Source organism: Schistocerca cancellata, chromosome 6 (genome assembly GCF_023864275.1).
Source record: "Schistocerca cancellata isolate TAMUIC-IGC-003103 chromosome 6, iqSchCanc2.1, whole genome shotgun sequence".
Lineage (NCBI taxonomy): Eukaryota > Metazoa > Arthropoda > Insecta > Orthoptera > Acrididae > Schistocerca > Schistocerca cancellata.
The window spans coordinates 302,058,794-302,071,207 of NC_064631.1; the positions used below are offsets into that span (position 1 = coordinate 302,058,794).

Below are 12,414 nucleotides of genomic sequence, written 5' to 3' on the forward strand. Positions count from 1 at the left end.
TCAACATAATGCAGTGGTTAGTAAATTGCGAGACTGAAGCCACCATACCAGCTGGGCATGAATTATACGTTCTATCACCTTACAAACATAGCTGGTGAGAGAAATGGAGCACTAGCTATAAGGAAAGTGTTTGTCCTTACCGGGCTTAGGTATGGGTACAACAGTGGCTTCAAGCCACCTCCTGGGAAACATGCCCTCTGCCCAGATGCAATTGTACATCTGAAGGATAAAGTGCTTGCTCGCATGAGAAAGGTTCTGCAACATCAGGATGTGAGCATCTCCAGTCCTGTGGCAGAGGTTTGGGAAGAATGGAGGAAGGCAGGGTGATAGTGGGTGGAGTTCGAAATTTCTGCAAAACAGCGGCCCAAGGTGTTGACAATAACAACAGCATCCACTATCACATAATCTGCTATGGTCAGGTGGAAACTGGAGAATGGACCTTGGTCCAATAGACCCATCAGAGGTTGACCCACACGACAGAAGGAGAGTGGAACTGTTAAAAGAACTAGTAAATCAAATCCAGCTAGTTTCCCTGCTATCCCAAAGAATTCGAAAACACTGTGCATGCAACTGTTTATAACGAATGCAGTTTGCCATCGAAGGATGACATTTAAAAACAGAAAGCACACATCAGCAGGTGAATTGCATTGTGGCATGCCTCAGTCCACCAAAGTACTGGGACACATCACAGTAAAGATGAAGTTTGAGGAATAGAATGTTCATAATGTATTCTACCTAGTTATCACAACTGGGGAAATGTTCACCAAAGGTCAGTTGGCCTTAGAAAGCTGCCATTTGGGTTTGCGTGTAGGCGAGATAAGAGTCAGCAAATGAATAGCACACAGGAAATATTTGCTCAAGTACATGTCAGAGAGAATGGACCACTCGAGACAACAGGCAAGCTGGGCAATGCAGAAGGAGAGTCTGAAAGGAATGTGGGTGCTCTTGTGTTAAGTCAAAGGAGGTTAAGTTGACTGAGAAAGGTCAGCCAAGAGGGTACCTTTCAGGCAGGTTCTGGGAGAATCCCAAAGGAGATGGTGCACATTAATGTCACTGAGCAACATAGAGGGGTGATGTAGCTACCCAATAAGCTGGAGGAAGTCTGCCCTGGTGACATCAAATGACAGAGGGATGTAAACGGTACAAAGGGAAAAGGTCAAGTGAGGAAGGAAAATGTGGACTGCAACAGCTTGAAACTGGGTAGTCGGGGAGATAGTTTGACTATGAACACCATCCCAGATGAGCAGCATAATTCCCCCATGAGATGGACTGGCATCTAGTGAGTGTGTGTGTGTGTGTGTGTGTGTGTGTGTGGGCGGAGGGGGGGTGGGGGGGGTGGGGGGGTCAAAGCGGACCATAAAGAAATGCGAGAGGTGAAAGCGGTTGTGCGGACATAATCTTGTTACTTGCAGGTAGAGAACTAGTGGACACTGCAATACTATGAGCAGCCTTGATCCCTCTTTGTTGGAGCTAAGGCCATGAACATTCCATTGGAAGAGAGTCATGACGTGGAATGGGGAGGAAGGGAAAAAGTGAAGGGGTGTCTTCTCGGCAACTGCCGAGGGCCAGCCTTCGAAGACACAGACGCTGGAGGATCCTGCTCCATGATGTCTCCAGAGGCATCAGCATTCTCCCTCTGTCAGTCTGTGGAGTCCACTCCAGTTAGTGGTGGGCACCAGCAACCGGAGGTCAGCCAGGTGAGGGTGTCATGTAGCAACACCAATGAAGATAATACCCAAGTCAGTGAAGGAGAAGACTGTTCACCTTTATTTGATTTCTTGGAGCCTTTATGGGTGGCAGATGGCAGTTCAGACATTTCTTGACTGGAGGGACATAAAAAGTCTTTGCAGGAGTATTCATTCTGTACTTTCCAGTATGCTGGTAGTGTAGCAGGTGACTTTGCCCCATAAGGTGAAAGTTTGGTGCCTTGTAGCACAGCTGGAGGTGAAGGCGATAGGAATGCTACTGCGAAACTGGGTGATTTTACAACCATGCTGTTGAATTTGAAGTCGCATGTCTGGGTTTCCATATCCTTCGTGGAGTGAGATGTAGCAAGAACAATACTGTAATTGCCAGATAATAAAACACAGGGTTTCCGACTGGCCAACAACTTGCGAGCGACAGGGTAAGGCACTTTTTCCTTCAGCCAGATCTCCAGGATGGCCTGCTCATCGAGATACATGCAACAATCTCAGGAGGACAATCGCCCTTGTGCGCATCCCTACCACAGGTTACACATTTGGCCAGGTGTCGACACGACATTCCATTGTGGCTGTAACAATGACACTAGTAGCAGTGCATCAGGTTGGACTGTGATAATTTCATAGCCTGCTTTGATGTTTGATGGAAGCACTAACCTGAAAATGTGAGAAAAAGAGTGCGTGTGGCCACTAAGGATGCTTCTACCTTCTTCATCACCTGATTGATTGCAATGACGCCCTGATCAGAGACGTATATTTGGATTTCTGCCTCGGCCAGACCATCGAACAGCCTAGTATAAATAACGCCACAAGAAGAATTCAGCATTCAATGGGTCTCAAAATGAACAGGATAGCTGTGGAGGAGCGCAGCTATAAGCAGTTGTTATGCTTGACAATCAGAAGTAGTCTCCAAATGCAAAGTGAAATTGTGTAAACAAGAGCACGATTTCCCAGGGTCAGTAATTGCATCAACACCTTTCTAAATAATGAACGGATTTACCATAGCAAAGGACTGACATCTTCAGTACATGAAACCACAAGGAACCATGGTGCAGCTGGGAGGGTCTCCGAATCATCAGCCTCATTCAATTTATGTTTAGTAGACATAGACTGTGAACCTACCTACCTACCTCCCCCCCCCCCCCCCCAGAAGGGGACGTACCCACATTAGTTGATTGTTTACATCTTACATCACACCTCCCGAACGCCTGACACAGGGACCAGTCTGAAATTTGGAAAGGCAACAATTCAGGCCATCACCCCTCCCCGGGCCTAACCTGTATCAAGGGTACGTGCAAACCCTATCTGTCAATCTGGGGCTGGGAATTATAAGTAACCCAGTCACCTGTTACATGTCAGACACCTGGGCCGGCCTTCAGGAGTGCATAGGGAAAAAGAAGAAAAAGAGGAACCTCAAGCGCCGAAGCACAGGAAGGGTAGGAGAAAGTGGACAGAGAAAGGAAAAAGAAACGAAAAACAGTGGAGAGACTGTTCTGATGTCAGGCTACTGAAAATGCAGAACACTTTCTCAAAAATGTCCCACACATGTACCCCAACAGAGAGAAAAAAGAATAGCAAGAGGACAGATATGCAGCACAGAAGCAAAAAGATGCTGCAAAGGCTGAAGCCCAGTGGAGCCAAGCACAAACCCACCAAAGAGTGGCAAACCCCCCGGGGGGAGAATTATGTATAGAAAATCATTTTCAACATATATATATATATATATATATATATATATATATATATATATATATATATATATATATATATATATATATATATATATATATATATATAATAGAGGGAAACGTTCCACGTGGGAAAAATATCTTTCTTTTTAAATATATATATATATATATATATATATAAAAAGACAATTTCATGTTACTATCTCACAGATTAAAACTCTACTTCCAGACTCCTCAAGTACTTGGCTATCAAAATTTATAATAAATTAAAACTGTAAAACTTTCACACTACAGAACTATGATGATGTTTGGTTCGTGGGGCACTCAAATGCATAGTCATCAGCGCCCATATAAAGTCCCATTTTTTACACAGTCCAATTTTTGTACACAATCCAATCTAGCCAATGTCATGGATGATGATATGATGAGGACAACACAAACACCCAGTCCCCGGGGCCCCATGATCCAGAAGTAGCAACGCTAGCCACTAGACCACGAGCTGTGGACCACATTACAGAATTATGTTTACTGAAAAAATTACTTGCCATCCTTGTACAAAAATGTTATTACTCAGTTATGGAATTTTTAAATGAGACAGATTTCTTCATACAGTGCTGTAATAAATTTGTACTGATGTTTGTAAATTAAGATTACTTTAAGGATTTTTTGATACAGTGTGTATGGTATCTCAGTTCCACTTTTTATACTAATGAATCTCTTAAACATTAAATCAATGATTTATGTATGTATGTATGTAACAAGATAATATAATTCTGATACTGAAATACTTTTGAAAACATGGTGTTTTTAAATCTTCTCAGTGATTCGTCAGGTTTGTGATACAGCACTATTGGATAATGCAACCATTTGCTCTATAGAGCTAGCCACACTCAATCAAGTCTTTTTTCCCAATTATGTATCTATTAAACAATTTTATGTCAACTTTTATTATTCTCTGATCAACATTGACTCTCAACATGTACTTTGAACTGCTGTAATTGAAGAATATATGGAATACTACTGACAAATAAATAACACTAACTGTTTTTGAGTACCATTTTAAGGAAATCTGTGTATTTGTACGACAACTGAAATACGTTTATTCCTTAACGTAAAGGATACATGGATTTCTTGCATCAATTTTACAGCAATCGAGGAGGAGCTGCACACCTTCAAGCTCAACAACCTGGAACAGATGATTTTTTCAAATACACAAACAGAATAATAATATGTGATGGGCTCCTGAAATTAAGACATTGAACTTTTATCCTCTCCCCAGAATCCATTTTATTTCTCAACAGTCTCCTCTTACCTCAATAAAATTAACATCTAACTCAAGCCCTCTAAAAAAGCATAATTTTTAGGTGGTTTCAACAACCAAAGCCTATTCCCCCTCCACTGAAACATGCACTTCCTGCAATTCTCTTCAGTCATCACATTAAAGGACAAGGTAAGCATTGAGACTGGCTGATATAATTATCAGTATGTCTTCATAACTGATATGAAAATGGGTCTGACAATTGCATATTTTTTGTAAAAATACCCTGTGACGATGTATTGCGTATGTGACTGAATACATTGCAGATATCTGAAGAACAGGTTTTTAATAATTTCCTTAAAATATCAACTGAGAAATTTTTGCTTTCCATAGAATTAATTACACTCTTCATTTCCTTGAAGAGCATGGAGTAATTGTTATTTGTCTGTATATGTGTGGCTTTGCTTCTTGTATGCATTCTAATATTCTATTCTTTGAACTGTCCATCCCAAACTTTTAAGTTACTTCCAGCCTTATGAAGTGCATGTGAAAAGCCAGAATATTTAGTATCAGTAACATTGCACATAACTGTATGTAAGTTTTCCTTGTACTAATTACTCTTTCAATTGTAATAAGAACTGGTATCAATCAATTGATGTCACACCTAAAACAACAATTTGGTCTCCCAACTTCTGTACACTTGCTCATTTTCAATAATGGCATTAATGAGACATTCCTAGGAGACCTGCCACTGACTGTTTCCTTCAAAATTGTTCTATGGCTCTATATTCTCCTGAAACGTCTAAAAACTTACCTAGATGTTGTAAATGATTGACTTAAGCAGTTAGCCCAGCAAACAATTTCTGTACAGTATGGAAAAAATGTGCAGATGGTCAGACCAAGACTTTTAATGTGAGTACATAGTAAATAACGTTCATTAGATTGCAGTGTCACATTTTGGGAGTGTGTGTGATTAATGATTTCACAAGACTGCTGAGTTTATCAAGGAGATCATCATCTCATTTTCTTCCTGCAGGCCTCACCTGGTAATTAAGTTGTTAAATGCCAGCTTCATAATAACTTCAATCATTAGACAATTTCTCGGATATATAGAAACTAAGCCACTGCATAATACATATAAGTCTCCAAAAATTGTCAGGTGAGAGGATTTTAAGTTCAGAAAAAGAAAGACATATGATGACTGACTGGCAAAATAGTAAATAAAGTACAGCATGTTCACATGAATCCTGTAGCTGACACTACAAAATTTATTATTAAGTACAGATATCTTGAAAATCAACTTAATTGAGTTAAAGAAGTGAATGACCTTTAGAGTCTAATTAATTTGAGTTTCTGCTCAATAAATTAACCAAGTTATTCTACACATTATCCATGGAATACCATATGTAAACAATAACGAAACTTACCTGGTGTTGATTTTCTTTGTGTTTCCAACAAAGATTACCCATTAGCCGTACCAGGTCTACTTTAAAGCCAAAGGCTGGATGCTGCTGCAGAGCAGTGTCTTTTCCTTTCAAATTTAACTGAGATAGACTCTGTATTACTGAGAAATTATTATCACCATCCTGTCCCAGACTGTGCATGCTTTTCAGTAAAACTGTACAAAAACAATTTTATTATTAAAAATTAAGTAATGCTATATAATGTGCATATCATGTAAAGCATTTCAAGGAGCTGTCAAACTGTATTCACATAAGATTATTGTCTGTTTGTTACTTAAGGAGTAGTATCAGTGAAGTATTTGCATCACATAACCCACAGTCACTTATACGAGTCCTCTTGTCCTATACTAACATGCAAGCAGAATCTGAGTTTCTGTAATGACAATGTGACAAAGAATGAATGGGCACTGTTTATGCTGAAAATTTGCAGCCCCTTACAATTTCTCCAAAAGTGATGTCATTACACTTGGAGCAGTAGTTCACTAAGAGAAGAGGGAGGAAGTGAAATAGTTGTGGCATTGTTGAGGGACAAATCCTGGCATTCATCTGAAATGGTTCAGAAAAATAAATGATGATGAAGGTGAGGCGTATGACAGCAAAGTCTTTAGTGCCTGTACTAAAATGTTATGAGACAAGAGAGAGAGAGAGAGAGAGAGAGAGAGAGAGAGAGAGAGAGAGAGAGAGAGAGAGAGAGAGAGAGGAGACCATGTGTTCGGGGACAATGACCAGATTGGACGCAGGTTTGGATCACTTTATCTCGCCTGAGTGACTGGCATCAGGTACATCACAACTGGATAGCTGACTTCAACAACTCCAGCTTATTGTCCCTTGCTGCCAGCCATTTCTCCTCCCACAATTTCATGGATCTCAGACACAACTACGAAATTACAGCCAGCAATGGAATGGCACATTTTGTCACATCATGTCTTTGCAGGCCTCCTTAGTGCTCAGTCTGCTCATTCATTTCCCCAAATTCCCACATGCCCTGGTACTCAGCAGAATAATACTTGCTGTTTGTCATGCATTAGTACGACCAGCTTCTCTGCTGGGTGCACATGCTGCAATGATTGAAGGGCACTTAGGTAATTGGAGAAGAAGATGCCTCATCTGCTCCAGTGCCTTCAGGATTGCACGGAATTCTGTGGAAAATACAGATGAATCCTGAAGACATGGTTGGGGAACCATACTGAACAGCCAAAGGAATACTCTTGTTTGGAGCCACCAGTGTACACAACTTTAAAACTGTGATACTCCTATCTAAAGTTTTAAAAAACAACACAGATTGATACATAAAACTTTGAGTTCAATCTTTCTTATAATGTGTCAAGTCTAAAATAATTCCGGGCCTCTCTAAGAGCCAACATGAAGATCTGCTCCAACCTTCATATAAAACTCCACACCCATCTAAAAGGCAATCCTTCACATGAATCCCACAGGACCCAGTTGCTTGTTGTCAATGAAGAAAAATATTTTTCATTGGTGGATAAGCAACATTTTGATATGCAGGTGTGTGTGGAGTGGACAGTGTTTTACAGGTCTGTCTCACCATGAAGTGTCATTGTCTGATGTAAAGTGGTGGCTCACTAGACTCAGCCCAATGTCATGGTATAGGGCTGGTTCTAAAGCCCCCAGTGGCCAGCCGAATTCCTTCATGGTGCATCATGTCAAACATTTTTAAATAAGAGCGTCTTGCAGACCCATACAATGTGCTCCCATAATCAAGCCAAGAATGCATGAAGGCCCAGTAAAACTTGAACAGGGAAGTTCAGTCTGCACCCATGAATTGTGGCTAAGATATTTTAAAATACTGAATGCTCTTAGTGACCATCTTTCAGAGCCCTAATGTGTGGCCACCATGTAAGTTTAGAGTCCCACATAACACAGTGTGTCTTTAAAATTAAGAACAGTGTTCCCTCCTGCAAATAACAACAGTTTGAAACAGAACATGAACAGTTTAAAAGAACACAGACAGACATCTCGATAGAGAGATTAAAATTCCTTTTCGCCACCCTTTCGTCCACCAACAAATAGTCAGTTGCAACATGAGTTATTGTTGCAGGGCTTGAGGAGGAACCAAAGACACAGATGTTGTCAACGAACAAAGAACACTGGACAGGATGTTTAACAGCCAATGTGATATTATTACTACCTAGATGAACAAAGTCACACTTAAAACAGAACCTTGAAGGACACACTTCTCTTGCTCAAAGCAAACAGAAAGGATGTCACCAACTTGATACCTAAAATCCCGAGATGAGAGGAAGAACTGTATAAATACAGGAAAACATCCTCGTAAAACCCATCCCTGGAGTTACCTGTGGATAATAAGCCCCCAGGTAGTATCGTAGGCCTTTCTGAAATAAAAAATATATACCCATAAGGCGATGCCAGTGCAGGAAAGCCTGTTATATAGCCACTTCTAGCCAGACTCCTAAGATTCAGATAAGGCTGTTGACCATCAACTCCAAGATTTTTACCATGCACCACTACAATAATTACTCGGGTATCTGTGTTTCTTTCCAGGTTTTAAAAGCGGAATTAAAATAACCTCTTGCCCTGAGTCAGGAGTGTGTTCCAATGCCCAAATGAGGATAAAAAGGGCAAAGAGGATTTCTATGCTCCACCCAGCAAAGTGCCATAATAAACTATAAAGGAACCCTATCGTGATCAAGTGATGGTTCACAAGCTGCAGATAATGCAAAACCCACGTCCCACATGGAGAAGGGGACAGCTGTATTCTTCATCAGTGGTGGAGCTGAAGTCTCAACCTTCCATCTCAGCAGTCACCCTATAGTGCTGGAAACCTAAACCCTGACTGGCAGTGGTGGTAACTGTGGCAAAAATAGGCCACCATTGTCTGTCCAGTGTCTCACAGGTTGGTTTGGAGACTCATTTACCATTACAGCAGCCATTGGGCACCTCCACCTTGTCCTAGAAGTCCTCCTGATGGTCTCCCATATGACTGTGCTTTTAGTGGGGGCAGTTTATGGTGGTCAGGAACAGATACCACACTCTTTTTGCTGTTTTTAAAAATTTTGTGGTCTTTCACTCTCACTACGCAAAAGGCTGCGAAGTTCTCTCTGATTTGCTTGCATTTGAACCTACACAGAGCCACCCACTTCGTCCAGATTGCAGAGCGGCATTCCTCACTCCATCAAGGGACTAGCTGTCTTTTCAGACAGTATGAATACTGAAGAGAAAAGCAGTGTGGTGGATCATTTGGTAATATGACAGACTCATTCCTGGACACTGTCATGGCATTCAAACACAGCAAGCTAGCTGTAAAGTGTTCAGTCACCCCTACCGATCAACCACTGTGGCACCTTTCTTTCAGTTACCACTCAGTCTGGCAGATGAATCTAGATTAGGCAGGTAATTGCAGAGCATCAAAGCACATTGTGTGCATTAAAATCCCCAAAGAGGAGGAAGGGTTGGGTGACCTGAGTAAGGAGTTCACTGAGCGTATCTTCCTTTAGCACTTCATGTGGGTGCATGTAGAGAGAACATACTGTCAACTTATGATGCAAATGCACTGATACAGCAACTGCTTGCAGGCTGGTTGTAAAGGAAAGAAGTGAGGAGTGGCATTTTTGAAAATAGCCACTCCTCCTCTAGCTCTCCACTAAGATTGTCCTTTTTGTAGAGAATTTACCTATGTAGCTCAGGGGCACCAGTAAAATGTGTCTCTTGAAGACAGACAGACACACACACACACACACACACACACACACACACACACACACTGGTCTTCCTTGAGTTAATAGACATAGTTCGTCCTCTTGTGTTCTGAACCCATTCAAGTTACACGTAAGTATGGAAGCCATCTTAACTGTGAGGTTCTCCTCTGTCTTCCTCCCCCCCCCCCCCCCAGATTCATTCCTCCATGGTGATGAGATTGTAGAGGAGCAGGATGGGGAGGGGGATGGGGGGCAGTTACTTGACGCACTGGTTCCCTCAGGCAGATGTCGACACCCCTAAAATTGATAATATAGTCATTATTGTCTGATCCATCAGGCAGAACCAAGGTCACAGGGCCTGATGCCTTTGGACCTGATTGTTTTGGCCTGTTGGTTTTCATGACCAGCTTGGATTTTGGGAATATTGGTAAGGCCATTTTAACCGAAATGCGTTTTTGGTTCTCTTCTTCAGTCTCTTATGAGTGTCTACTATTCTTTCCAGCATGAGGTTCTGCTGCCACCATTATTTCAGATGTAGTAACACTGTGTTGTTCAACTTGCAGTGCATGTTTGCAGCTACACTGACAGCTGTAAGTAGATGTGCTCTGTCCACTTGTCAACATCCAAGTGCCAATGCCAGTTTTCTATACAGCTTGTTTCAACATTGAGGCAAACAACTGCACAAAAGCATTATCGACAGTGTCTTCTCCGACCAGTGTCACGTGCCGCTCTATCTCCGCAGAAGAAACACACAAATTGACCACTGCAAGCTGCTGCTAGAGAGGGCCACCCCAGATTACCTTCAGATTATTTTCACATTAATCTTTTCATCACACCGAGCATATGAATGACAGTAAAGAGTGATTTTGCAAATGTAGCATAACACCTGTGAGGCTTTACAAACCTAGATTGACACCATTGCTGCTCTGGCTGCTAGTGACTATTCTAAACCGGTCGTAGTGGAACAGGGAAAGAGAGACCATAGGATACAAAGTTGTGTGCGCCTTACAGCAAATACATTGTAAATAAATACATTTATGTTTTAATCCTTCTATAGTGCTTGATACGTTCTAGACTGTTCAACTGCCCCATTACACTGATGGACACAACAGCTACAAGGCTTTAAATGTCTTCTTCTAGTCAGAGTTATGACATGTGTTATGTCACATCAATATACTGCATTTTATTCTCTTCTGCAAAGACAGGACATTCACTGCTTCCAAATGGATGGACTTAGGAGCAATTGATAGACATAGCTGGGGGGGGGGGGGGGCAGTACATCAAGTATCAGGTTTGTGGGCAGTGGACTCTGCATCTTCCAAGAAGCCTGACTGTTGTAACAGGTGATGGTAGGACCACAGCACTGACAGTTAAAGCAGCACATTGGTTTGGATACATGGTCCTAACTTTAAGGTGGAGAAAGCCTCTCACAATACATTCAGGAAGCTTTGGTAAATTGAATGTAAGGATAAAAGACGCTTACCTTCTGAAGCTCACCATTAAGGGGCTCCGGAAAGGCTCAAAATCATGAAAAGTTCAATTTTTACTTTTTTGCGTTTTCTGAATCTGCAGACTATTACCTTTTAATAGATATATAATTTATTCAATTCTGAAGACTACAACTATTTTTAAATTTTTTTTTAAATGTGTTCTACATGGGCGTGACCCACTGTGGCGCTGTGCGATATGTTAATTACCTTGGTGACGGTGATTCTAAAAGTTTCAAACATGTTCAAGGACTGAAGCCCTATGGTGATGATGTTGTAGTGCAGAAATTTGAGTGTATTGGACACGTACAGAAGCGAATCGGAACAAGACTTCGGCGACTGAAAGCTTCGTACAAAAAACAAAAACTCAGTGATGGTAAAGGGTTGGATGGGAAGGGAAGGTTAACTGACAGTGTAATTGACAAAATACAGAACTACTATGGAATGGCTATTAGGCAAAATACACAAAGTGTCAACGAAATGAAGAAGGTTGTTTGGGCTCTTTTTTTTTCATACTTCTTCAAGCGATGAAAATCCCCAACATAGCTTGTGTCCCAAAGAAGAAGACAGTTGGTGTAAATATAACAAAGGATTGCTAACTGGTGAAGTGTACACTCATAAGCACAGTCTGCCTCATGCAATAATGGAGGTGATAAAACCTATTTTCAGAGACTTAGCAGCACCTGAACTGTTGAAAAAGTGTATTCACAGAAAAACTCAAAACCCCAATGAAAGTGTAAATAGTGTTATATGGTCGAGAATCCCCAAGACTGTATTTGTTGGAATAGAAACACTTCACTTTGGTGAGTATGATGCTGTTGCGACTTTCAATGATGGCAACATTGTAAGGTGCAAGGTATTTAGAAATATGGGAATGAAGATAGGTTCTAACATGGTACGAGCGATGCTTGCTTTAGACAAGGAACGCCTTCGGGTTGCAGACAGGGCTGTAAAGAATCTAGAAATACAAGCAAGAGTAAACAGGAGAAGGAACAAGAGGAAGCTGGAGGAGGAGTTTGCAGAGGATGAAGATAATCCATCCTATGGACCTGGAATGCACTAAAAAGTTAATCCAATCTTTGTCGCTCGATTCCCAAAACTTTTATTTTCTCATACTAATTACATGTTTTCTAAGGATCTT

The 12,414-nt window shown here is 41.3% G+C and overlaps 1 protein-coding gene across 1 annotated transcript in view; it reads right to left on the reverse strand.

Moving 5' to 3' along the window:
• Positions 1–12,414, reverse strand: part of LOC126190862 (ataxin-10) — a 131,716-nt gene that overhangs the window by 21,743 nt on the left and 97,559 nt on the right. The window contains exons 5-6 of the mRNA XM_049931457.1: positions 6,074–6,264; positions 4,511–4,574 (exon numbers count right to left, since the gene is read on the reverse strand). Of these exons, the coding sequence (XP_049787414.1) occupies positions 4,511–4,574; positions 6,074–6,264 (255 nt within the window). The remainder of the gene's footprint in view (positions 1–4,510; positions 4,575–6,073; positions 6,265–12,414) is intronic.